Raw genomic sequence first — 23,334 nt, forward strand, 5'->3', positions numbered from 1 at the left:
ACAGAGTAATGTACCTAAGTTTGTGGATGATGCAAAGCTCAGAGGAAAGGCAAGCTGTGGAGAACACAAAGGCTGTAAAGAGAAATAGACAGGTAAAGTGAGTGGGCAACAAGATGGCAGATGTAGTACAATGTAGGGAAATGTAGTTATTCACTTTGGTCATAAGCTTAGAAACACTGAATGTTTCTTAAAAGGTAAGAAACTTGAAAATGTTGATGTTCAAAGAGACTTGGGTGTGCTTGTACAAAGAATGCAGAAAGTTAGCATGCAAGAATAGCAAGCAAGTAGGAAGGGAATTGGAGCACAGGAATAAACAATTCCTGCTACAGTTGTACAGAGTTTTGGTGAGACCGCATCTGGAATACTGTCTGCAGTTTTCGTCTCCACACTTAAGAAAGGATATACTTGCATTGGAGGTAACAGAGTGAAGGTTCACTAAATTGGTCCCTGGGATGAGGCAGTTGTCCTATGGTGAGCGACTGAGTAAATTGGGCCTATGTTCTCTAGAGTTTAGAAAATTGATAAGCAATTTCATCAAAAGATAAGATTGTGAAAGGATGGATGCTGAAAGATTGTTTCCACTGGTTGGGGAGTCTAAAGCACAGAGACACAATCTCAGAATAAGGGGCTGATCATTTAGGACTGAGGTGAGAAGAAATTACTTCACTCAAGGGGTTGCGAATCTTTAGAACTATCTACCCTAGAGGTTTGTGGATGCACCGTCGTTGAATACATTTAAGGCTGAGATAGGAAGATATTTGATTTCTCAGGGAATGAAGGGATATGGGAAGCAGGCAGCAGTGTGGAATTGAAATCCAAGATCAGCCATAATCATTTTGAATGGCAGAGTAGACTCAACAGGCCACATGGTCTACTCCTGCTCCTATTTCTTTTGTTCTTGCGTTCTCGTTTTCTTGGCAGAAACTCATGATCCTGAGTAGATGTCATCCTCAAACTGAGGAACAGCTGACAACGATGGCCAAAAGCAAAGGCAGGTGGGCTCTCAGGATGACAAAATTAAAATCTGAAGACTGAATGTACCAACATTTGGTTCTGAGCCTCACCAGAACATATTTTTTTTAAACAGCGAACAGAGTAAACCAGTAAGGCTGAAAAACAATAGTCCAATACCAGAGGATTTTTCTGTCAGGCAGCTTTAAATTCAATCCTTGCTGGACAAGCTCTTCAAATTAACCATCTTTCTACTTAAAATTATTTTATTTGGACGGTTCCCCTTATGCACAGGTTTGTTTAACCGAAACTCATAACAATACTGCATTTTTTTTGCTCTATGCTTAATTTGTCAAGCCAGTGAACGAGTGAATCAATTTTTCCATTAAGTGACGCAAAGTGTAAGCACAGGGCATGGAAAATACGATTTACTCCTTTTTTATCCAATCAATTATTCCAACTGATTTCATGTTTGACTTGCAGAAAACATCTAAGATATTGTAATTTACTTCTAAGTTTCTGTCTATTATTCATCTAGATGTGGGTCTCACTACCAGTAAATGGGCTTTTATTGCCAATGCTTAGATGCCCTGAGTAGCTTAATGGACCAATTCGGAGGGCAATTAAGAATCAAGGAGATTGGTTTGAGACTGGAGTCACATACAGGCCTGATTGGCTAAGAACAGCAGGTTTCCTTCCCTAAAGTATGTTAATGAACCAATTGGAGTCATACTCAGCACAAAGGAAGATGGTTGTGGTTGTTGAGGTCAATCATCTCAGTCCCAGGACATCACATCAGGAGTTCCTCAGGGTAGTGTCCTAGGCCCAACCATATTCAGCTGCTTCATTAATGACCTTCTTTCCATCATAAGGGCAGAAGTGGTTTGTTCACTGATGATTGCACAATGTTCAGCATCATTCGCAACTCCTTTGGTCTTGGAGTAGTCCGTGCCCATAAGCACCAAGACCTGGACAACATTCTGGCTTGGGCTGATATGTGGCAAGTTACGTTCAGGTTACATAAGTGCCAGGCAATGGCCATCTCCAACAAGAGAGAATCCAACCATCTCCCCATGTCATTCAATGGCACTAACATCACTGAATCCCCCACTATCAACATCCTCGGGGGTTACCATTGATCAGAAACTAAACTGGACTAGCCATATAAATACTGTGGCTACAAGAGCAGGTCAGAGGCTGGGAATTCTGCAGCGAATAATTCACCTCCTGACTCCGCAAGGCCTGTCCGCAATCTACAAGGTACAAGTCAGGAGTGTGATGGAATACCCTCCATTTGCCTGGATGAGTGCAGCTCCAACAACACTCAAGAAGCCCAACGCCATCCAGGACAAAGCAGTCTGCTTGACTGGCACCCCATCCATCACCTTCAACATTCACTCCCTCCATCACCAATGCAGTGGTAGCAGTGTGTACCATCTACAAGATGCACCTTCAAAAGCACCTTCCAAACCCGCGATCCCTGCCATTGAGAAGGACAAGGGCAGCAGATGCATGGGAACACTCCTGTAAGTTCCCCTCCAAGCCACGCATCCTGACTTGGAACCCTATTGCCATTCCTTCACTGTCGCTGGGTCAAACTCCTGGAACTCCCTTCCCAACAGCACTGTGGATGTACCTACGCCACATGGACTTCAGCAATTCAAGTAGGTGGCTCAGCACCACCTTCTCAAGGGCAATTAGGGATGGGCAATAAATGCTGATGTAGGCTGCAATGCACACATCTCATGAAGAAATTTTTTAAAAATTGGGTTTTTACAATAATCCTACAGCATCATGGTCACTTTTATTGATACCAGCTTTTTATTTCCAGATCTTGTGAACTGAACTAAAATTCTCAAACCAGAATTATTATACCTCTAGATTATTAGCCCAGGCTCCTGGGCTACTAGTCCAATAACATGACCACAACTCTATCGAATCTAACAATTTTTGAGCTTTATCCAAGTACAGAACAGCTTCTTATAATGGATTCAACGCAAGCATTACAGTTCTCGGTAAATTAGCTGTAAGCTTCAGGATTCTTGTCTGTGAGAAAGATTTAATGTCAAGAAAATGCACCTAACTGACTGATTCATTTGTGATTGAAAGAAAACCAACATGGTGTGACTGAATACTATTACCACATTATTTTACTGTCAACTTAACAGGCTAATTTCTCCAGCCTTGTAAACACTATGGAGGTGAATTTCTGCAAAGTTTCTCCCACTCGTCTGCCATAATTTCAGAAGTGCCAGGGTAGCCCCAGAAAATGGCGCAGGAATGCCATTTCTACAACTTTTCCAGAGTTTCCATGCATGTTCAGCCAAAGTTACAGCAGAAAAAAGGGAGAACAGCCCCAGAAATTTATCCCCCAATATTTAAGAAAAGTTCAAGAGAAAAAACATATTGCAATTTCATTATTTCTGCGATAAAATCACACATTTAATTTGGCTTCTCAGCAGGTTAGATATACATGATTTTTTTAAAAGTTAGATAATCCCTCACAGCATTGCTCATGGATAATTTGAACCATACCTGTTACCTGTACTGGGCTGATTTTACCACTTTGCTTCCCATCAAGGCCTTGAAATTGTTTTTCAAGAACTAGAGTTATGCCAAATGCACAGGGAAGGGTTCTACATTGTATGTGCAGCACCCAATGCTTCATTGACTGCGAACGTTTGGGAACTGAAGGAAAACTTCACTACTCCAGCTCATGTGTTCGTGTTAGGACATCTCTGCTAAGCAATATTCTATCATGCTCTACAACAGCTGCTCTGTGGTCCCAGTAACTCTATCCTTCTTCTCTGCTTCTTTCTCTGTCTCACGATCCAATATTCACAAACAGCGTCCCTATACATAGTGACCTATGTCTCTGTCACTCTCCTCTTATTCTCATGTCTGTCTGTTACTCTTTCCCTGTGCTTCGATTACACCCCTTCTTTCTCTTTTTCTGGCTGAGGGCAAAGCCACAAAGACGACCAAGCAGGGAGAGAGGAATGGCCAGAATTGGCACTAAACAAAGAGCTGTGGAAGGAACTAGGCAGAAGAGCATGAAGCATGTAACGCCAACATTGGAGGGTGCGAAGGACAGAAGTCATCAGCATATATTGCACATGTATTCTTTAAGTCAGACCTGAGTTGTGCTGGGCCATGGTGAACAGAGATGTGTCAGTGCAGTATTGTTAGTGCAGATGTAATGTTCGTTCTGTTTTGAAGAGAGACAACATAACAACAACTGGATGGTAGGATTACAAAGCTAAAATGCAAGCTCATGTTTATTTCGTGAATGATTTCATTTTCAATATATTGTTCAGTATTCGTAAAATTCATTCTTGGGGCATTTTGGTGGATGAGAAACTGTCATGTCACGAATGATTGGTCATTGTTCCAACTGAAGCTTCAGAAATAACACTACAGAGAAAATTCCTGTTCTTATTGATTTGTGACTGGCTCCTAGCCTGGGAACTGATTAATATTAGATGTAAAATAACACTTACAGTTATATAGCACCTTATTAGGTTTGTCAAAACATTTCAAAGTGCTGTGAACAATAAATTAATTTTGAAATGTTATGAGACAACTGTGGCAGCCATTTTGTTCAATGAGATGAAAGACCATGGGCTGGATTTGGTGGGTCCTGATTGGGACCAAACAGGGCAAAATTCGGGAAACAAATGTCCACCAAGTGGCGGATCCAGAAGTCTGCCTCCATTTCCGCTGCCAGCTGTTTTCGCCAGAGAGAAACCAATTAAATCCCTGAATTTCAACCAGTCAATTCCGCAGTTCATATAAGTGGATTTTTAAGATCCAGTGGTACTGCTTGACGAACAATAGAGAATTTATCAGGAGTTCTGGCCAAGAAACCCTGTTCAACCAATACTATCTAAACTAAAAAGAAGGGCCGAAATTTTCCCGTTGGGAGATGGGAACTAGGAGTCAGGACTAATCCCAGCGCCGCAATCCCACCTCCATGAATGGCTTGGAAAGAGTGCAGGCCCTGAGCCCAATACACCTTTATGGAAGTGGTTAATATTTTTATAAATGCCTATTCAAGTTATGCTTATTTATTTTGACAGAGTTATGAGCTTTCAACGATCACCAAATGCTATTATAATGCTTGTGAGTTCTGGTTATGTAGTGCATGCAGAGCGAGTGCGTTAGAGAGGTAAGGGAGGATAGGGTGAAGGGGGATTGAGGATGAGGAGGAGCTTTACACTGACCTGCAGGTTTATTTGGAGGAACTGCTAACGGCAATGAAGAACTGGGCTGATGCTTCTAGGAATGCAAGTGAGCCTTTTAACCCGGTCGCTTCAGCATCAGCCCATCTCTGTCTCTGCACCTAGCGCAGGGATTACGACGTCAGGATTAGTCCTGACTCCCAGTTCCTGTCTCCAACGGGAAAATTTCCGCCCATTTCTCTAGTTTAGGTAGTATTGGTTGAAGAGGGCTTCTTGGCCAGAACTCCTGGTAAATTCCCTATTGTTCTTTAAACAGAACCACTGGATCTTAAAAATTCAAAAAAGTCCCCAGGTAAGGATTGCATGGCAATTGCCCGGGAAGTTCAAACTTCCACTGGGCAATTGCCCTGCAATGGGAACCATCCAATAATGCAATTTAAACTCCAAACTTCAGATGGTTCCAACTGCCTTGAAGCAATAGCTACCCAGAAAAAGTTAGAAGAATTAAAACCACTTGTAACTTCTGAGTAGCTATAGTACTGACCACCCCAACCCCCCCCCATCGGGACTCCCCCCATGCCCTTGGCCCCCCACAGGACACCTCCCTCCTACTAAACCTTCCTGACTAGCCCCTCAGATTCTCCATGGGACCCTCCAAAAACCCACCAGTACTCGTCCTCTTCCCTCCTCTCCCCACCACTGAGCAGCACCCTGACCAACTGACACCTCACGCTGACCAGCCCCAAACTGACCACCCCGCAATGACTGCTCCTCTTGACCCCACACTGACCACCCAACCTCCGCAACCACCCCCGACCAAATTATTCCCCCCCACTGACCACCCAAACCTCAACCCCCATTGATCAACTGACCTTCCCCACTGACCACCTGACCCCTCCTACCCTACCCACATACCTTCTCCCTGGCTGCTCAAGTAGCTGGACTTTAACCTTACCTGCTTTACGGCAGCTAGTGCTGTAAAAAAAAGGGGCTTCCTTACCTCCGAATCAGTTGCCCTTGACAAAAGGCCTCGGGAACTCAGAACCATAATGTTCTCGCCCAGCCTGAGTCAGAAGGTCGGGCGAGAAAGGAGTGGCTTCATTTCCAGGTACATAAGTATGAGCGGAGTGGCAACCCGACTTTGGTAGCCACTCCACGGAAGTTATGAGCCATTAGGTAGTAAAGCCTCTAATTAGGGCATTACAGTACACTAATCCTACCCATGAAAGTCATAAATTACACATGTATAATTTTCCAATAAAAACTTTTTAAAACCGGCAACAGGAAAGGCAAGGAAACGATTGGAGGTGAACAGCCATGTCCAGTGTATCATAAAACAAAAGCTTTGTTTAAAACTGAAATGCAGCACTAAAACTGGTCTAAGTATTCAATGTTCCTTTGTAGCAGAGTGGAGTCACATGGTTTGAAGCTTTACAATTAATAATGATCAATATTGATGCAATACAGAAATCAATAGCCGATATTTTCAATCACCAATTCATTGGGACTGCACTGTAGGACAATTGCAGGTGGGTTCAGAATGGATGTATCCTTTCCTTTACCTTGTTGAATAGAATGTCTACAATCAACAGGACTAGAGCATTAAGTGCCTTATTGTACTGAGACACCATGGTCAAGCACTAAGAGGGAGTCACAAGTTAAAAATTAACTTCAAATATTAGTCCAAAGTAGAGTGGTCATGATTAAAAGAATGTCAACCTATACAATAAACTACAGATTATCACTCACTCTTATTGTGTCCTTTTTTTTAAGCACAAAGGCAAGGGAATAGATTTCTGCAATGGGAAGAGGCTCCTGATGCTTCTTAATGCATGCCACTTACAACAATGAAAAGGCAAGCGGGAAACATAATATTAAACCTGTCTAGCCTTATCCTTAACAAGCTCCAAATGATTAGATTGCTATACTTTATGAGAACACATGCTTTCAATTGAGTCTGAAAAACTTACCATAGCCTGTTCCATATAGAAATATATTTTATTATATAAAAAGCCATTTAGTCTACATTTTGTTTGCAGCTAAGCTTTACTGTAAGTAATCAGTCCCAGTGGGACACAGTCCAGGACTATGCTGTGAAGTTTGTTACTGCTCTGGTACATTCATATAGTCCTTTATAGTTCTGTAAAACAAGGGACCATGCTGGTCAGGAACAAAGTTTCAGTGCAAAAACTGGCTGCTACTCTTTTGTAGTATGAACGAGTTGGACCCACATTGCCCAGATGAAGAGTTTACCCACATAGAAAAAATAGAGAGTTAAACTGGGTCTCATCAGGATTTAAGGAAAGACAATAATTCCTTTATGAAATCGCTCTCCATGTTGGTGAATTCAGCATTGTTCCACTTTCATCTGTGGTCATTATACTTTAATTGGGACAAATGAGTGCTTTTTCAAACTTGCACTTTACCCCCGGACATATTATTTAACCCCAGTACACCGTGAGAATCGTAAGAATATTTTCATAAAAACAGCACTAAAAAAAATATGCAGATGTGGGATTCTGTGAATAAATAACAAATCATCTGAACATAGAATCATAAAAAGAGAGAACCGTACTACTTTCTATTTTGTAAATGTTTGCTGGCGGATTAACAGTAACCCAATGTAAATATGAAGCACTGTGGCCCAGAACACCAGATGTCAGGCTTGAACAGCTGAAAGTTGGTCCTTTCAGAGTGTAAGGTGACAATTTTCAGATACTCTAAGATGTTTAATTTGCCTTGATCTTACATTGAGCAGAGCATCCCATCCTTTTACTTATTCAATCAAGGCCCGTTTACTCCAGCAAATTATTAAAAAATAACGCTTATAATCTAAAACTTTTATAGCACAGAGGGAGGTAAATCAGTCTATTGCCCATAAACTGAGCCTCTGAAAGCTTTAGTTTCATTTCCTTGTCCTTCCCTAATACTTTAAAGAGAAAAGTATTAAAATTATTTATATTTCATTTTTAAAGCTATTACAGATTTTAACTCTGACCCTGATGCTGGTAGAACATTCCATATCCTAACAAATCCTCCTCATAAACAAAAGCTCCTAATCTTTTGGCAAAAATTGTAAATTTATCCTTTAATATGCCAGAAGTTATTTTTGTAAATCACAGTAGTTGTTGCACAGCTCTACACTAATAAACTGCACTATCAGTATAGGAAAAGGAAGCAACAAACAAATGCAAAGTACAGTAAGGTAGATTGAAAAGGAAGCAGAAATTAACAAACTAAAAGAAAAGAAAATAGCAGAATATAACAAGTAAAAGAAAACCAATAATCTTAAAACATCAGACCATCAAAAAAGAGAAGTACCAGAACATTTGTTCTTAACAGGAAGGAAAGTGAAAGGAATAAAGGGGCTGAAGGACAAACTGAAAGAATGGAAGAACGGAATGAGGAATTTGCAAAAGAAAGTTATGCAGAAGAATCAACAAACTGAAAGCATCAAGATGAATTTGAAGGGCAAAATTGCCATACTGATTTAGACAGAAAGTCCAAGTGCTGACAATGTTTGGTTACCAGAAACTGCTTGTGGTCAGTGCCTGAAGATTTCCGAGATTTGATTTATCTCAACTGTAAAGAAATTAACTTGGCGGTGGTGTTGGGGGAGGGCACAGTGCGTAGGATGTGTTCTAGACATATATGCCGCATATTCAGGAGACACCTGCCTGCTTACACCCATCTGTTTGTTTCTAGCCCATAACTACAATGTCAAGTGTATTGTAAAATTGTTTAATCTGAAAAAGAAATGAGAAAACACAACCCTTAAATGTTGTTAACTACAGTAAAATATTTAGGTCTTTTATAACATGTTTAGTTTATATTCTTTCCAAAAGGCAATGAACTGTGCTCAGACAACAAAAGACCAATTTTCACCTACAGTACCTTTTACCTCAGGCACGCATTTCAGAAACCATAATGAAACCTCCGCACCTCACAGAATAACTTCAAAAAAATGTGGATCACAGCTGACGCATGAAATAACTGTAGGCGATTATTTCCTGTGTTACCCATGAGACGGAAATGCACTCACTTTCCTCATGGAAAATACACATTTCTCAGCCAAAAATACTGCTGGCAGAACAACCTACACTTTTTCTTAATTGTATGCTTTGAAAAATGCTGCAATACACTCAGAAACATTTCCTTCAAATCCACAAATACAATTTTTAGACAATTTGATGCACGGAATTGTGAAAACCAGCCAGACTTTCTTGAGATGCAGTACTGGAGTGACAGATTACTAAATCTCACTGTGCAAAGAGAAACAAAACTGTTCAATTATCACCAACAGCAAAATTTTATGTAATTCTGCTCAAAATACACGGATGTCAATTTTAGCAGGTAAATGTATTAAATTGAAGTATTTTCAATAACATGACAAATATTGTTTAACAGATGTCAAAAGCATTATAAACCAGTGAAATCTGGTTATAACATACAACTTGAAATAAATATTCTGGTTAGGTGTTTCATTTTCTGATCATTTTCATTTTTGAAAGACAATATTTATACGTCACTAATGCTTATAAAACTTCAGTTTTCTGCTAATATAAATGATTTGACATAAGTACAAGAGCAAGGGGTACTGATAGTGAAACAAAAACAGATACTTTACTGAACCAATGCACTGCACTGGTGACACTGCAGAAATAGGCACTGATGATGGTGTCTTTCAGAAGCATAAAATCGAACCACCAAATCCTTTCCGATCCCTGTGTTGCAATCCTTGTGGGGGAACCCCAAACCACAAAATTTACCAAATGACCCCCAAAGAAGTAATTATCAACAAGATTTCACTTTTTGCAACTTTTACTTCAACACAAATTAGAATCAATGCAAATTAAGCTTTAATTAACAGACAAATGGTTCTTCAAATAAAAAATGGTAAATTTCACTTTAAATAATTAATACAACAAAGATACATCTTACACAACAACAAGCATTCCCATCAATCCTTGCACAAATGCGGCACTATGTAACTACACTGTTCCACAGTATACTGCTCTTTCTGCATACAGGGTAGGTCAGGAGCCCTATCCGGAAATAGTTTTTACCTTCGAGTTTCACGGGTACGATCATCATAAAGGCATACTTCCACAAACCTTCTCACCTCGGTTCATGACAGTCCTGATGGTGCAGCTTTCCATAACTCCTTTTCATCCGACAAAGCACTAAGCACCCCAGTTCATGGTTTGGCCACTCCTTGAAAAACACCCAGCTCTTTTGCGTCTCTGAGTTCTTCACAGAGCTTTGCAGCTTTTAGGCCTTTTCAGCCAGCTCACAAAATACTGCCATGTCTCCTGTCTCCTATTTTGCCCAAAAGAAAAACTGACCTCTTGCTGAGTGATTTGCTTCTTCTCCTCACAAGAACTTCCTGCGTTCCTCATTCTGTGTCTGTCTGCTTTCTCTTTGCTTAAGCATCTGTAAGCTGATCACCTTCAAACTCCAACTCCTCTACTTGTAACTCTCCTTTGTGTCTGCCAGCCACACAGCTTCATTCTTAACTGCCATCCAGACTACTTCCTGGTCAAGGGTCACAAGGTCAGATAGACCAGTATTTCTTATTACCCTAGAAAATTACAACTGATCCTTTGCAACTAATGTAAATGCTTAAGAGTCCTATTCAAACATTCTTAAAAACAATTATAGATTCCGCAGACATTTTAAAGAAATTACAAATTTCCTTACTGTATTGCTTCTGGGTCAAAGGATGTCAAACTTACATGAGTTAGAATGGGCAAGGACCATGTTGTCTTTGCAGCAGTAAAGAACAGTGACCTGAACCAAGAGCATCTTGAGACTTTGCCACTTTGTAATGATGGTCACCTCATTCTCAAGAGGCTTCTATTGGAATGCAGCACCTAATACATTCCTGCCACTCAGATATCACCTGAAAGAAGCACAAGGATAGGTTTAACTGCGCATGCATCACAGTCACACCCAGGGCAATTACAGTGGTAAGAACCATCCATGAGGTGCACACAAGCACAAGCAATGGATTATCATTAAAATTGATGTGGTATTGAAGTTGTTATGCATGCAAACATTATTCTTGTTGGTGTTTTCATCTGCTGACATGAATGTAGAGTTGGTGAGTTTCAAATAGAGGAAGTTTGATACATTTGTGAAGGAAAGCAATGGGATTAGGGGGAAATAATGCACATGGCTCTTGATCTAGATTTGGTAGTCAGGAGAAGATCTCCTGGATGAAAACAATACAAATATCTCTTGCAGCTAGCAATGGGTTGGACTCCTCATCCTTGTCAGGACACTGACTCTTGCTTCTCTTTATAACTGCCTTGAGAGCATTCTTCCTCTCCTTAGAAAAGAGAAGGTTGAGGGGACATTTGATGGAGGTATTCAAAAGCATGAAGGGTCCAGAGAGTGTAGAAAGGAATTGTTCCCATTGGCAGAAGGGTCAGAAACCAGAGAACATAGATTTAGGCCATGATTTTTAGGTCGGTGAGCAGGGGTTGGGGCCTGCTCGCCGACACATAAAACGACGTGGAATGACGTCAGGCAAAACTCCTAATGTCACCTCACATCATTTCAATTTTCAGGTTGGTGGGGGGGGCAGCTGAATCAGCTGCGCGCCCGCTGACCTGTCAACGGCCTGTTGAGGCCATTTAAAAAGTAATTGGCATAATTAATGGACCTGCCCATCCAACCTTAGGGTTGGTGGGCAAGCCGGGAGCCCTGGCGGGCTTCAGAAAAAACATGAAGTCTCATCCACGGGCGGGATGAGGTTTCATGAGGGTTTTAAAAAACTTAATAAATATTAAAGAGTTAAAGTGATGGATATGTCCCAACTCATATGACAGTGTCACATGAGGGGACAGGTCAGGGAAATTTTGTTTGTGCACCGTTACCATTTTTAAATTTGGTGCCGATCTCCCGGAGGCAGCATTTAGCCTCAGGGAGATCGGTGTGCTCTTCCATGCGCATCTGTGAAAGAGCGCACATTCGGCTGAGGGAATTGCTACCCCCCCCCCCCACACCCCCCCCACACCCCCCACCCCCAACCGGCACAGGGAGTGCACAGCGCTTCCTGGCGGACGTCACGCTGGCTTAATTGGCCCACCCACGTAAAATGGCAGCGCGTCCCCCCATCGCCCCTATCGGGGGCGCCAATCGGAGGTGCACCTGCCTGTGCCGGTTCCTGCACTTCTCCCCCAACGGGGGGAAAATTCTTCCCTTAAAGTGATTGGCAAAAGATCCAAAAGCAACATGAGGAAAAGCTTACTTGCACAATGAGTGTTAAGATCTGAAAATAAAACTACCTGGGAGTGTGATAAAGGCAGGTTCAATCATGGCTTTCAAAAGTGATTTGGGTTAAGAACCTGAAGGGAAATAATTTGCAAACCTACAGTGAAAGGGCCAGGGATGGGACTAGCTAAATCAGTCTTGCAGAGAGCCAGCACTGACTCAACTGACCAAATGGCTTCCTCTGTGCTGTAATCACTCTGATTCAGGTCCTGCAGCAGTCTATTTATAAGAAAAAGTTATACAGGATACAGCACACAATAATGAGCCTGGAGACCCGAACTTGGCTAGATTGTAGGTTGCCCCAGATATATTCCTATGATATACCCAGACACCCAAAGTGCAGCTTTAACATGCCAGAGGTGTTCTAATTATTATTGGGATGCATGAAGGGATCTCATTACACTGGGGTCCAGCCGTTTCCTGTAAAATCATGTAGATGTCATTGGTCATGGTTGTGGCAGAATCTATGAGCAGAATTTTACAGTCCCCCACTGGCAGGATTCCAGGCCAGAAATTCCCCAGAAGGCCTTCCCACTGCCCTCCACTTGCCCCCACATGTCCGTAATTTTACATGTGAGCAAGACCTAGCATGGCCTACCCACCCTCACACCAATTGAGGCCCTCAAGTGGACAATTATTGGCCACTCAGGGCCAGTTCCCCCCCCAACCTCAATACTGAGGCTGGCAGGAGGGATTTGGGGCTGGGGCTGGGGGTCACCGTACTCAGGCCTCAGCTGGAAAGGGGGCCTTACCTCCCTGAAAGGCTCTCTTTCCACATCAGAGCTTTAAATGGCTGCAGAGCTGCCATAATTGCAGAGGGGAGGAGGGGGGCAGAGGATTCCTCACAACCTCTCCAGGTGGTGGGATGGTAAATCCTGCCATCCAAAAAAATCCTGCTCCATTTTGTTGCTGATGGCCCCACAGGAAAGGAAAGTGAATTGCTGTGACAAACAATCATCCACTGCTTTATGCACAAATGATTGCTAATGCAAATAATGTCCCCATGGCAGCCTGAAATGACCCAGTAGTGAAAATAGTGTGAATGGTCATGATCATTAACCAAGCAGCAGTGTGGTTGGTGCCTCTGGTGGAGACAGGCTCTTTACACTCACTTCTGCCATTTCAACAGTATCTAGCAACCTTGGACATCTGTTTTATATGAATAAGAAGAGCAACTGGTGCAAATCCAGAGGAAATAATGAAAAATGGATTTGGAACAATACTGGGTAAAATTGAGTTGTGGTACAGGCCAGCCATGATTCAAATTAATTGTGGAACTGGCTGGAGAAGCTGGATGGCCTACTCCTCTTCTAAGGGGAAGATCATAGTAAGGGAACTTTGAGTGGCACTGAGTCACCATGTGTGATGTGTTGGCCCTAACCTATCCTGACCATCTCTTTCCACTGCCCTGAGCAGCTTTCTTGCTGTGGCTTAATTGATAGCACTGACTCAGAAGGTTGTGGGTTTAAATCCCACTCCAGAAACTTGAGCACATAAGCTAGGTTAGTGGTCCTTAAACTGGGCCCTACAGAATACCGAAGATCTTACAGACTTTCCAGGGGTCCACAAAATAATCGGAAAGTGCGTACTGAGCAGTGTCAGCTTTATGAGTAGGCTACCACTCAGGGCGCAGTGTTGGGGGCTTGGATCTGATCTCACCACTACGTAGACATTCAGAACCACCTGCCACTTTTATGACATTGAGCATTTTGGTTAGAAGTGCCATGCAGACTGATGTGGCAAATTTAGCCAGGATTCTAATGCAGCCGCTTGCATTGGTGCACTCAAGGAGATGCACAAAGCTGTTAAGCCAGTTTCAGACTATCCTTCAGCCAGTTTCCCAAAGCTCTGCAGGGTCACTGCTTTACCAGACTAAGTAAATCAAATTCTATATTTAATTACAAGGGATTTTTATTGGTGTTTTGGGGGAACTACCATTCACTTTTCTCTGAAAAACAAAAAACTTTGACGTTTATATAGAATGATTTACAAGTCTCATTGTCAAACAGGACATGAGGCAGACAGACTCAGTAGTGAGAAGCACGCTCACCCATTTCTGTAAGTAAATTCCTGTTTCCTTAAAAGCATTACTAAAACAGTCTTTACATGCAGCACTTTCATACTACATGAGCATTATACACGAATATAATTTGGATGGGTGAGTCAGAAATTACTATTCCATTGAAATGAGTTCCTTCAACTAACAAGCTTGAGAACCACTGATCTAGGCTGACACTGCAGTGCAGTACTGAGAGGGTGCTGCTTTGTTGGGGATGCCGTCTTTTGGATGAGACATTAAACTAAGACCCCACAGCAACATTTCAAAAAAGAGCAACGGAGTTCTCCTGCATGTTTTGGCCAATGTATATCCCTCAGTCAACATCATTAAAAACTGATTATTTGGTTATCAGCATATTGCTATTTGTGGGACTCTGCTGTGCGCAATTTGACTGCCGCTCTTCTTACAACCGTGACTACAGTGCAGAAATACTTCATTGGCTGTAATGCACCTACAGGTGTCTTAAGGGTGCTAAAGGCACTATATAAATGCAGGTCTTTGTTTCATTTCATTATTCCTGGGGAGCTTTTATTTCTCTTTTTCAAATAAGATCTGTTTCATCTGCCAGCCTCCCCCAGTAGCATTTCCATTGCTGCAACTCTCCAGCAATTTTTGTTAAAGAACTTTAGTGTGCAACATAATTGTGTTGGATAATTACCTTTGAGCCCTTTAAAGCTGTTGCAAACCTTCATCAACTCCTGCAGTGTGCCATTTCCACCTCCAAACTAGCAAGCTCCAAAACAGAATTGCTTCTTGTGCCTAAGCATGCCCACAGTATTTAAATGAGGTTGACCTAGAAATTATGGTGGGACATTGGGTGGGTGTGATTCATGTTGAATCTTGCATTCAATTAAGATTGTGCCTAAATGGAAAATCTAGTGTGTAATTGTGCTGCATCAAGTATGATAGAAGCTCTCAAAAGATTGAGTAATAAATGTTGATAATGTAAATCTTCTCCTATCTATAGCAAAATGTATAAGTAAGGCGTAATGTTCTGATTTTACACTCCCACAAGTGAGCAGTGAGTTGGAAAATTACCTCTATAGGGAATATATGTATAAAGATTTTATTACTATTAGCTAATGCAGAAGTCCTCCTTCATAATTGCTGGGGCTACAACTACATTAAGTTCATGATTTGTATTTCCAATGAGTTTTCAAAATGTCACTTAATATATTCTTGAAAAAGGCAAGACACTTTTACATAAAGGCACTGAAGTTTTAAAATACTTCGAACATTTTACAGCAGCCCAGATTAAAATTAAATGTTTAAAGAAAAAGTTTTGTATTACAACATTTTGTATAGATGTGATAGATAGCAACATGTGGAATGCAACTATGAGTGGTACCTCGACAACATCTCTATAACACATGGGTAATTTGTCCCCTATGAACCTCATATTTAATGTTTGTCATGGATTATCCTCTCCCTCTTACAATAATACACAAGTAACATAATTGAATTTTGTTCCAATACTGTTCAAGGTAGCTTCAATTCTGTTTACACACAGATTAAAAGTTTTTTTTTAAATAGCATAATAACTCATTCTCCTGAACCTCCCTAGCCTTTCAAAAATTAAAGTTTTACCTATGGAGCTATTTGTAACATCTGTTAACCCAAAATGAACTTCCTCAGCAGCCTTTCTGGCACAGTGGATATCATACATTTGTGAAACATTAACATTTGCACAGATTTCCTGCAAATCACTGTGATCCTATGACCTTTAAAGTCTGCAATCTTTAATTGGCAATGAAGCTGAGAACTTGGGCGCATGGGGCTATTTTGTTTGAGGTGAGGCATAACCATTTGTCAGTTTGATTTTGGAAATAAATTTCACTGGCTGTCAGGGATAAGACATGGGAAATGTATGAAAATAAAAACGTAACATGTTTCAGGCTTTAGCATCACAATAAGCAGAACAATTGAGAGGAGCTGCAATTTGGGATGGGGCATGGGAAATCAGAAAAAAATTTGAGCAGCACAAAGTATTATACTTCTGTGGATAAAAATTAGTTGGGTCTGTGGTGCAAAACAGGCTGTGTCAGCAAAACTGACTGCCTGGTATAAGCAGTGTCTGATATTTACTTTCAAAGACTGCAATGGAATTGACTATCAGGTGCTGCTTATGACAGGCAGCTGATCTGATAACACTGGTGTTGCACAAATGCCCAAGACAAACTTCTACCCCTTAAGATTCCTCTCCAAACTCCGGAGTTACCAAACCTTGGAAGAATACTCTTGCAGTCAAATTTATATGATACTAGAACAAAGGTGATAATATCCTTATTTTCAAAGCTTCTGCTAACTCTTACAATGTAGCTTCTTGAAAAACAGATACTGGGTGTATCCACAATAAAAGTAAAACTTAGGTTTCCTCAGACCCATATCCACAAGGATTGGTCATAATCAGAATTGAGCACGTGAGGGGGCGGTGCTGAGCCTTCTTCTTTTACAAAGGGAAATTTCCCGTGCCTCTGTATAATAAAGTTCAGCTCACCTCAGTCACAGGAAAACCAGCAATGTGTCAGCCGTAGAAGCAGATCATCCACTTTCCCTCTCAGCTAATGATATGCATGACCACAGGCTGGTGTGGGACCAGGAAAGGAGGTGAAGATAGTTACTGAGTAATAGGTCTTTCAAATAAAAAAAGAAAAACCCTATGTTAGTGAGTAATCTTTGGGCTTCGAACAGTGCAAGTGAGGGACCAATAAAGAAACTCAAAGGTTCCCAATGCTGGTTTACGTTGGGCACAAAATTAAAGAAAGTGACAGGGCAGCAGTCAAAAGCTTGGGTCCAGAAGGCATTTAGTAGTTGGAGAACCTGTTTTGGATGCAGCCTATTTGGAACACATTGCATTAGGAAATTCAAGATAAAAAGCTGAACATGAAAAAGGGCAATCAGAATGAGGGTTCTGAGAGATAGCAGACATTATTTTTCTTCCTGTTCCTGACCTCCAAAATGCTGATTATTAAATTATTGTCCTCTTCTTCAATTCCCTCTATTGGTGGCCCCATTCTGTATTTGCAAGGAGCTGAAAGAGCAGAAGTAACAGAGCCTCAACTTTGCCATGAACTCTTAATACTCAGTGTCAGAGGTGAGGATGAATTATGTCCACGAAGATGGTCAGGGAGAAGAGAAGTTTTACAGCAAGCTTGTCCAACCAGCCCCCGATGCCCCTCTTTGCAGCCCCGCAGCTTTGTTTTTGCTCAGCAAATTGTTTCTTTCCCTAATACCACAACTTTTTTTTGAAATTCAGTTTAATTTGTGCCAAATCTTATTTTTCCAATATTTGCTCATTGGCTCTTTGAGTAAGAAAAATGGAAACACAGCCCCCAAGCAAAAGGGTTGGACAAGCCTCTTTTAGAGTTGTTCCTGTGCTCCAAGATTATTTTAGAGCAATAATAGAAGTGATCAAAGAATAGGAGTGATAGTAGCCCTTGAGGTGATTGAGCCATACTTTATAAAGATCACACTTGCAAGCCGTGATCCAGCTTACAGGCAATGGATTTGAGGCCAGGGTGATGGCTGTTGTACCCAAGTGGAGTGGTGAGGATTGTCCAGGATCTAATAAGGACAACAACATTGAAGGAGATGAAATGATAGCAGAGAAAATCAATAGATGAAATAATGTAACTGTAAAGTTGAGGGCCTGATTCAGACAAGATTGGAGCATGGGAGAGATGTGTGAAAACATCCAGTGTTAGTTTTTTTTCTGGGCTGGAATGTGATGGCGGAGATAGATAGGGCTTTCAGTCAAGGAAAGAAGAGAAACTATAGTGGGTCCAGTTGGTATTTGAGATTTCAGCAGTCTCAAAAAATTACATGTGCTAACAAAGTAAAAAGGGCGATCTTGTGTATGAGCGATGGAGTCAATAGGAAGGATGGTGCTGAAAGAAGCAACAACAGGAAGTCAGCTTTGTTGGGGAAATAGTAGGTTCAGGCAGATGTTGAAATTGCTATGGTCAGCTGTGTCTCAGTGCAGTGACAGAGAACACACAAAGATAGGAAGTTTTGTTGGGGGAGGTCTAGCCGCGGACAAGGGAATATTGAAGCAGAAGTGGCAGGGGTGAAAGAGAGTGAAATGCCAGAATGTGGGGAAGAAGTCAGGTGAGGAGGCATGGCGATGTCTGTTGCACCATCACCACTGTGGTTAGACTGCAGGACAAGGTGGGAAATTAAGCCAGATAGGTCAGAACTAGCAAACAGGAAGGAGATATCAACTACAAACAAAACTTAAGACCCAACAGTATGAGGTTGTGGATGAAGAGAGTTCTGGATGCAAGAGAGTAGGCTTGACGGGAGAGTCTGTTAGGAAGCTGATTTGGGATGAAACAGAGGACAATTTGCTCAGGAAGGGCAAGAGTAGGGAAAAGGAAGAATGAGTACATGATTCAACTCCAAGGGTTCAAAGTGAGTGGAGGAGACACTAGATTAAGAAAATAATATAATTATGATGACTGCTGAGAAAGAATTAACAAATGCAATGTTGGACAGCCTAAGTTAAGGCAGGAAACAATGAACCTCTCCAAGAGGGATGAGAATCTGGGGTGGCAGAGAAAAGAATTCAACCTGGGAGCAAGGTGAGATGGAGGTGGTCAGTCGAGGTGCAAGTAGAAACAGAAACAGAAAGAACAGAATCAACAAAGGAGGAGGGATCAGGTTAAAGGTGAGGAGGAGGAGGAGTATTGCAGCTCATCTTCATACAGGCAGCCACTCTGCATATAGAGAGACGCAACAAATGTGGGAAATTTTTAGCCCGACAGGAACTTTCATCTGACAATAAAGATCAAGAGAACAGGATGCTTGAAACCTTTGGCAAAATATCAACTTTTAGTCAACACAAAGGGCAAAAAATAAACATGGTTCAGTGTGAAGGTAAGGATATAATCCAAGGTCTGCGCAAAGGCCAAAACGAAGTCCAGGATTTGTGAAGAAAAACCCAGAGTCAGAATAGAAGTCAAAGAATAGAGTCAAAGAAGAAGGGCTAAATGTTTGGGGTCCACCGAGATCAAGAACGAAAGCAGGCAGGGCCCAATAATTACAAGGCCAGATAGTGTGCTGTCATCAACCATGAGGCGGGCAAATAATTATGTTCATTAGGAACCTTGTTAACCAGAAATGAATTTCTTATCTCAACAGGGGGTCAGTTCAAGTGCCTGGAGGCAGGCACCCCATGGCAGGCTGGAGTGTCACCACTCCTATAAGGCCTACTGGTCCTCCCTACCTGTCTGGGTGAGGATGCAGCCACAGGCGATCCTATAGAGGGATTCCCCATTCCCCTCACCCCATCCACCCATAATGATGGCATAGCTGCTTCCTCCATTTTGTTAATTATTATTTTTTAAAAGGTGGCTGAGAAAGCACCTTTATGTTGAAGTAGCCCAGTTACTCACCATTTATTGCAGCCGGCTGCTCCTCTGAAGATGGAAGATCTTTGACAGGCCGTCCAGCTTAGAGAGCCCAACCGCTGCCCTTAGTTGGACAAGGAACCTGTCTCCTTACCAATTAAGGGGCCACACTGGTCAAAATTCAAACAAGTGACTGTTTCCCCGCACTCTACCGCATCCCCCCTCCCCCACCAAGGGCGGGTTTGGAAACAGTCGGAAACAGTCCAACTCCTGTTTCTCAATCCCAAAGCTAAAACTCAGTCCTAAGAGTCAGTTTCTGAATTAAGCATTTTTGTAAAACACTAAAGAACAAAAAGAACAAATTCTTTTTGAAAAGCAAAGTAAGTCTGGCAGTTTCCACAGTTTACAAATGGAGTTATTTTCTCAAAGTCAAGGGATTGGTCAGATGAATCTTTCCTTAAAACTACATTGGTTATCATACAGATAATCTTTAAATTTAATTCTGATTACTAATTCTATTATTTTGTCTGTTATTGACTTATGTGGCTGTAGCAGCATTTCTATATTGTTGCCTTCTTTGAAAATAGGCAACATTTTAAAAATGTATTCTTTCACAGGATGTGGGCATCACTGAAAAGGCCAGCATTTGCTGACCATCCCTAACTGCCCTTGAAATGACTGGCTTGCTAGGCCATTTCAGAGGGCAGTTAAGAGTCAACCATTACTATTGATCTGCAGTCAGATGTAGACCACACTGGATAAGGGTGACTAATGTCCTTTAGGGAAGGAAATCTGTGAATCAGGTGGGTTTTTATGACAATCAACAATAGTTTCATAGTCACCACTACTGATACTGGTTTCAATTCCAGATTTTATTAATTGGGTTTAAACTCCACGAGCTGCCATGGTGGGATTTGAACTCATATCCCCACAACATTAGTCTGGGTCTCTGGAATACTAGTCCAGCAACATAACCGGTACACCACCATGATTAGTCAGCTCCGTCATAATAACTGCTAAGACTTCACAAAGCTCACCTCCTGTTGCTCTGTACGGAGATAAATGCAACAGATTGTTTGTTTTGAGCCCTTTTAGCCTAAGACATACGACATGTTTATATTGAACTTGTTAATTATATTTGAATTGTAGCTATTTATTGTTTTCTATCTGTCTTCCACAATGGTTATTTGAAGAAAGGAAACTTTTATTCCATTAACTATCATGTTCAAACTTAGTTTACCCCATTAGCTTAATCTTGAGTTCTCAGTTTTGTTCTCTGCATCATCTTGCTGTTATACTGTGGTAAGAATTTGTTGTTTTACAGCTGGAGCTAACTTTGCAATGTTCCTCATTGACTAGGCTTTTTAAGTGATTCTTATATTCATCTCAGCAGAAGCCCCCTCTTCAACATAGGAGTGGTGCCAGAGGACTCGAGGATTGAAAAAGGGAGTGGGTTAAACCTAGCAACTGGAGGCCAGTCAGCCAGTGGTAGCAAAGCTTTGAGAGACAGTAATCCTGGACAAAATGAAATGGCATTGGGAAAAGTATGGGCTAATAAATTAAACTCAAAGCAGATTTGTTCAAAGAAAATCATGTATGAATAATGTGATTAAATTGATAGAGTGCTTTGATGAAGTAATAGAGAGCATTGATGAGGTTAATGTTGTATATATGGACTTTCAAAAGACATCTGACAAAGTACCACATAACAGACATTTTAGCAAAATTAAAGTCCATCAGGTTAAATGGATTACATTTTTTTTTAAATCCTTAGAGGCGGAAAGCACAGAGTAGTGGTGAACGGTTGTTTTCCAAACTGGAGGAAAATATGCAGTGGTGTGCCCCAGGGTATACAATCTTTTTGATATATATTAATGGACTTTGGTATACAGGGCATAATTTCAAGCTTTGCAAATGACACAAAAGGCAAAGACATAGTAGGCAATGAGGTGTAGTAACAATTTTCAGGACAACATATAAAATCAAGGAAATGGACAGACACATGGCAGATAAAATTTATTGCAGAGAAATGTGAAGCTCTACATTTTGGTAGGAACAATGAGGAGAAGTAAAATGAACTAAATGGGACGACTTTCAAGGGAGGTACAGAGACAGAGATTGGGGGTGGGGTTGGTGTGGACAAATTGTTGAAGGTGGCAGGGCAATTTCACAAGGGTATTAAAAAAGCATGTGGGATTATTGGCTTTATTAACAGAAGGATGTTGAGTGCAAAAGCAGGGAAGTTAGGGTAAACTCGGATAAAACACTTTGCCTCAGGTGGAATTTTGTGTTTAATTCTACACACACTTCAGGAACTATGTCAAAGCCTTAGAGAAGGTGCAGAAGAGATTTACTAGAATGTTACCAAGGGCCAGGGACTTCAGTTATGTAGATAGACTGAAGAAGCTGGGGCTGTTCTCCTTAAAACAGAGAAGGTTAAATGAAGATTTGATATAGGTGTTTTAAATCATAAAGTTTTTGATTGAGTAAATTAAAAAGGTTTTCAGAGACAAAAAGTAGGTATCAGTGGTCACAGATTTACGGTGACTGGCAAAAGAACTAGAGGTGCCATGAGGAAACTTTTTTTTAGAATCAGTGAGTTGTTGTGATGTGGAATGTATTGCATGAAAAGGTTGCAGAAGCAGATTCAAAGGTGGCATTCAAAAGAAAGTTGGATAAATACTTGAAGGGAAAGAAATTACAGAGCTTGGCGGAGAGAGTAGGAGAGCGAGATTAATTGGATAGCTCTACCAAAGATCCAGCACAGACACAATGGAGCCAAATGGGCTCCTTCTGTGCTGTATCATTCTATGATTCCATAATTTCTTTGGAAAAGCCTTTATCAGGATATTTTCACTTCTAATTAACTTATTCATTTATTTAAAGCCATATGTCTTTAGTCTCCACTTGCTAATGTTAGATATTTATTTATTTTGCATGTTTAGTATGATGACTTTAACCGTGTTCCATGTCCCCTCTGCAGAACTTTGCTAAAGAAGAGGAAGGATAAACAGTTCCTGTTAATCCAGTCTCAGTTCCTGCTCTGGATCATTACCTGCTGATCCCTAATAGAAATTATACGTGGTTATCGGATGAGGACTGTAATCAGTTTGACAAAGCTGCACCCTATGATTGAATAAATTGCTAACTTTCATTTCCATGACAAATACATGGAGAATGACAACTTAAGCAAGGTACTGAAGAGCTGGGAACATCCATAAATCTGCATGCCAGTATGAATCAACTCCTTCATTGGGAGATGGGCGTAAGGGAAAGGAGCAAACATTGAAAAAAGATCAACGTTATTACTAGATTGACAATATGAGCAAATGCCAAGTGAATGAGATAAATATTGTAATTATATCTCAAGGTGCAAATGACGTACAAAAACCGGTTAAACTTCACTTTGGCATTGCCTAGCGTTTAACATGGAGCAATTTCAAGACGTGACTTGTGAAAAACACAAGTAGTACCGATAGCATTCGGGGCTGATTCGCTGCATACTGATAACTAGCCA

The 23,334-nt window shown here is 41.2% G+C and overlaps 1 protein-coding gene across 2 annotated transcripts in view; it reads right to left on the reverse strand.

Moving 5' to 3' along the window:
- bach2b (BTB and CNC homology 1, basic leucine zipper transcription factor 2b) overlaps nucleotides 1–23,334 on the reverse strand; it is a 317,454-nt gene that overhangs the window by 255,474 nt on the left and 38,646 nt on the right. The window contains exon 1 of one of the 2 annotated variants that reach the window (XM_041187259.1): nucleotides 10,868–10,982. The exons of the other annotated variant lie outside the window; for it this stretch is intronic. Within the exon in view, the coding sequence (XP_041043193.1) occupies nucleotides 10,868–10,869 (2 nt within the window). The 5' untranslated portion in view covers nucleotides 10,870–10,982. Of the gene's footprint in view, nucleotides 1–10,867; nucleotides 10,983–23,334 lie in introns of those variants that run through there. 2 annotated transcript variants of the gene reach the window in all.

Source organism: Carcharodon carcharias, chromosome 5 (assembly GCF_017639515.1).
Source record: "Carcharodon carcharias isolate sCarCar2 chromosome 5, sCarCar2.pri, whole genome shotgun sequence".
NCBI lineage: Eukaryota > Metazoa > Chordata > Chondrichthyes > Lamniformes > Lamnidae > Carcharodon > Carcharodon carcharias.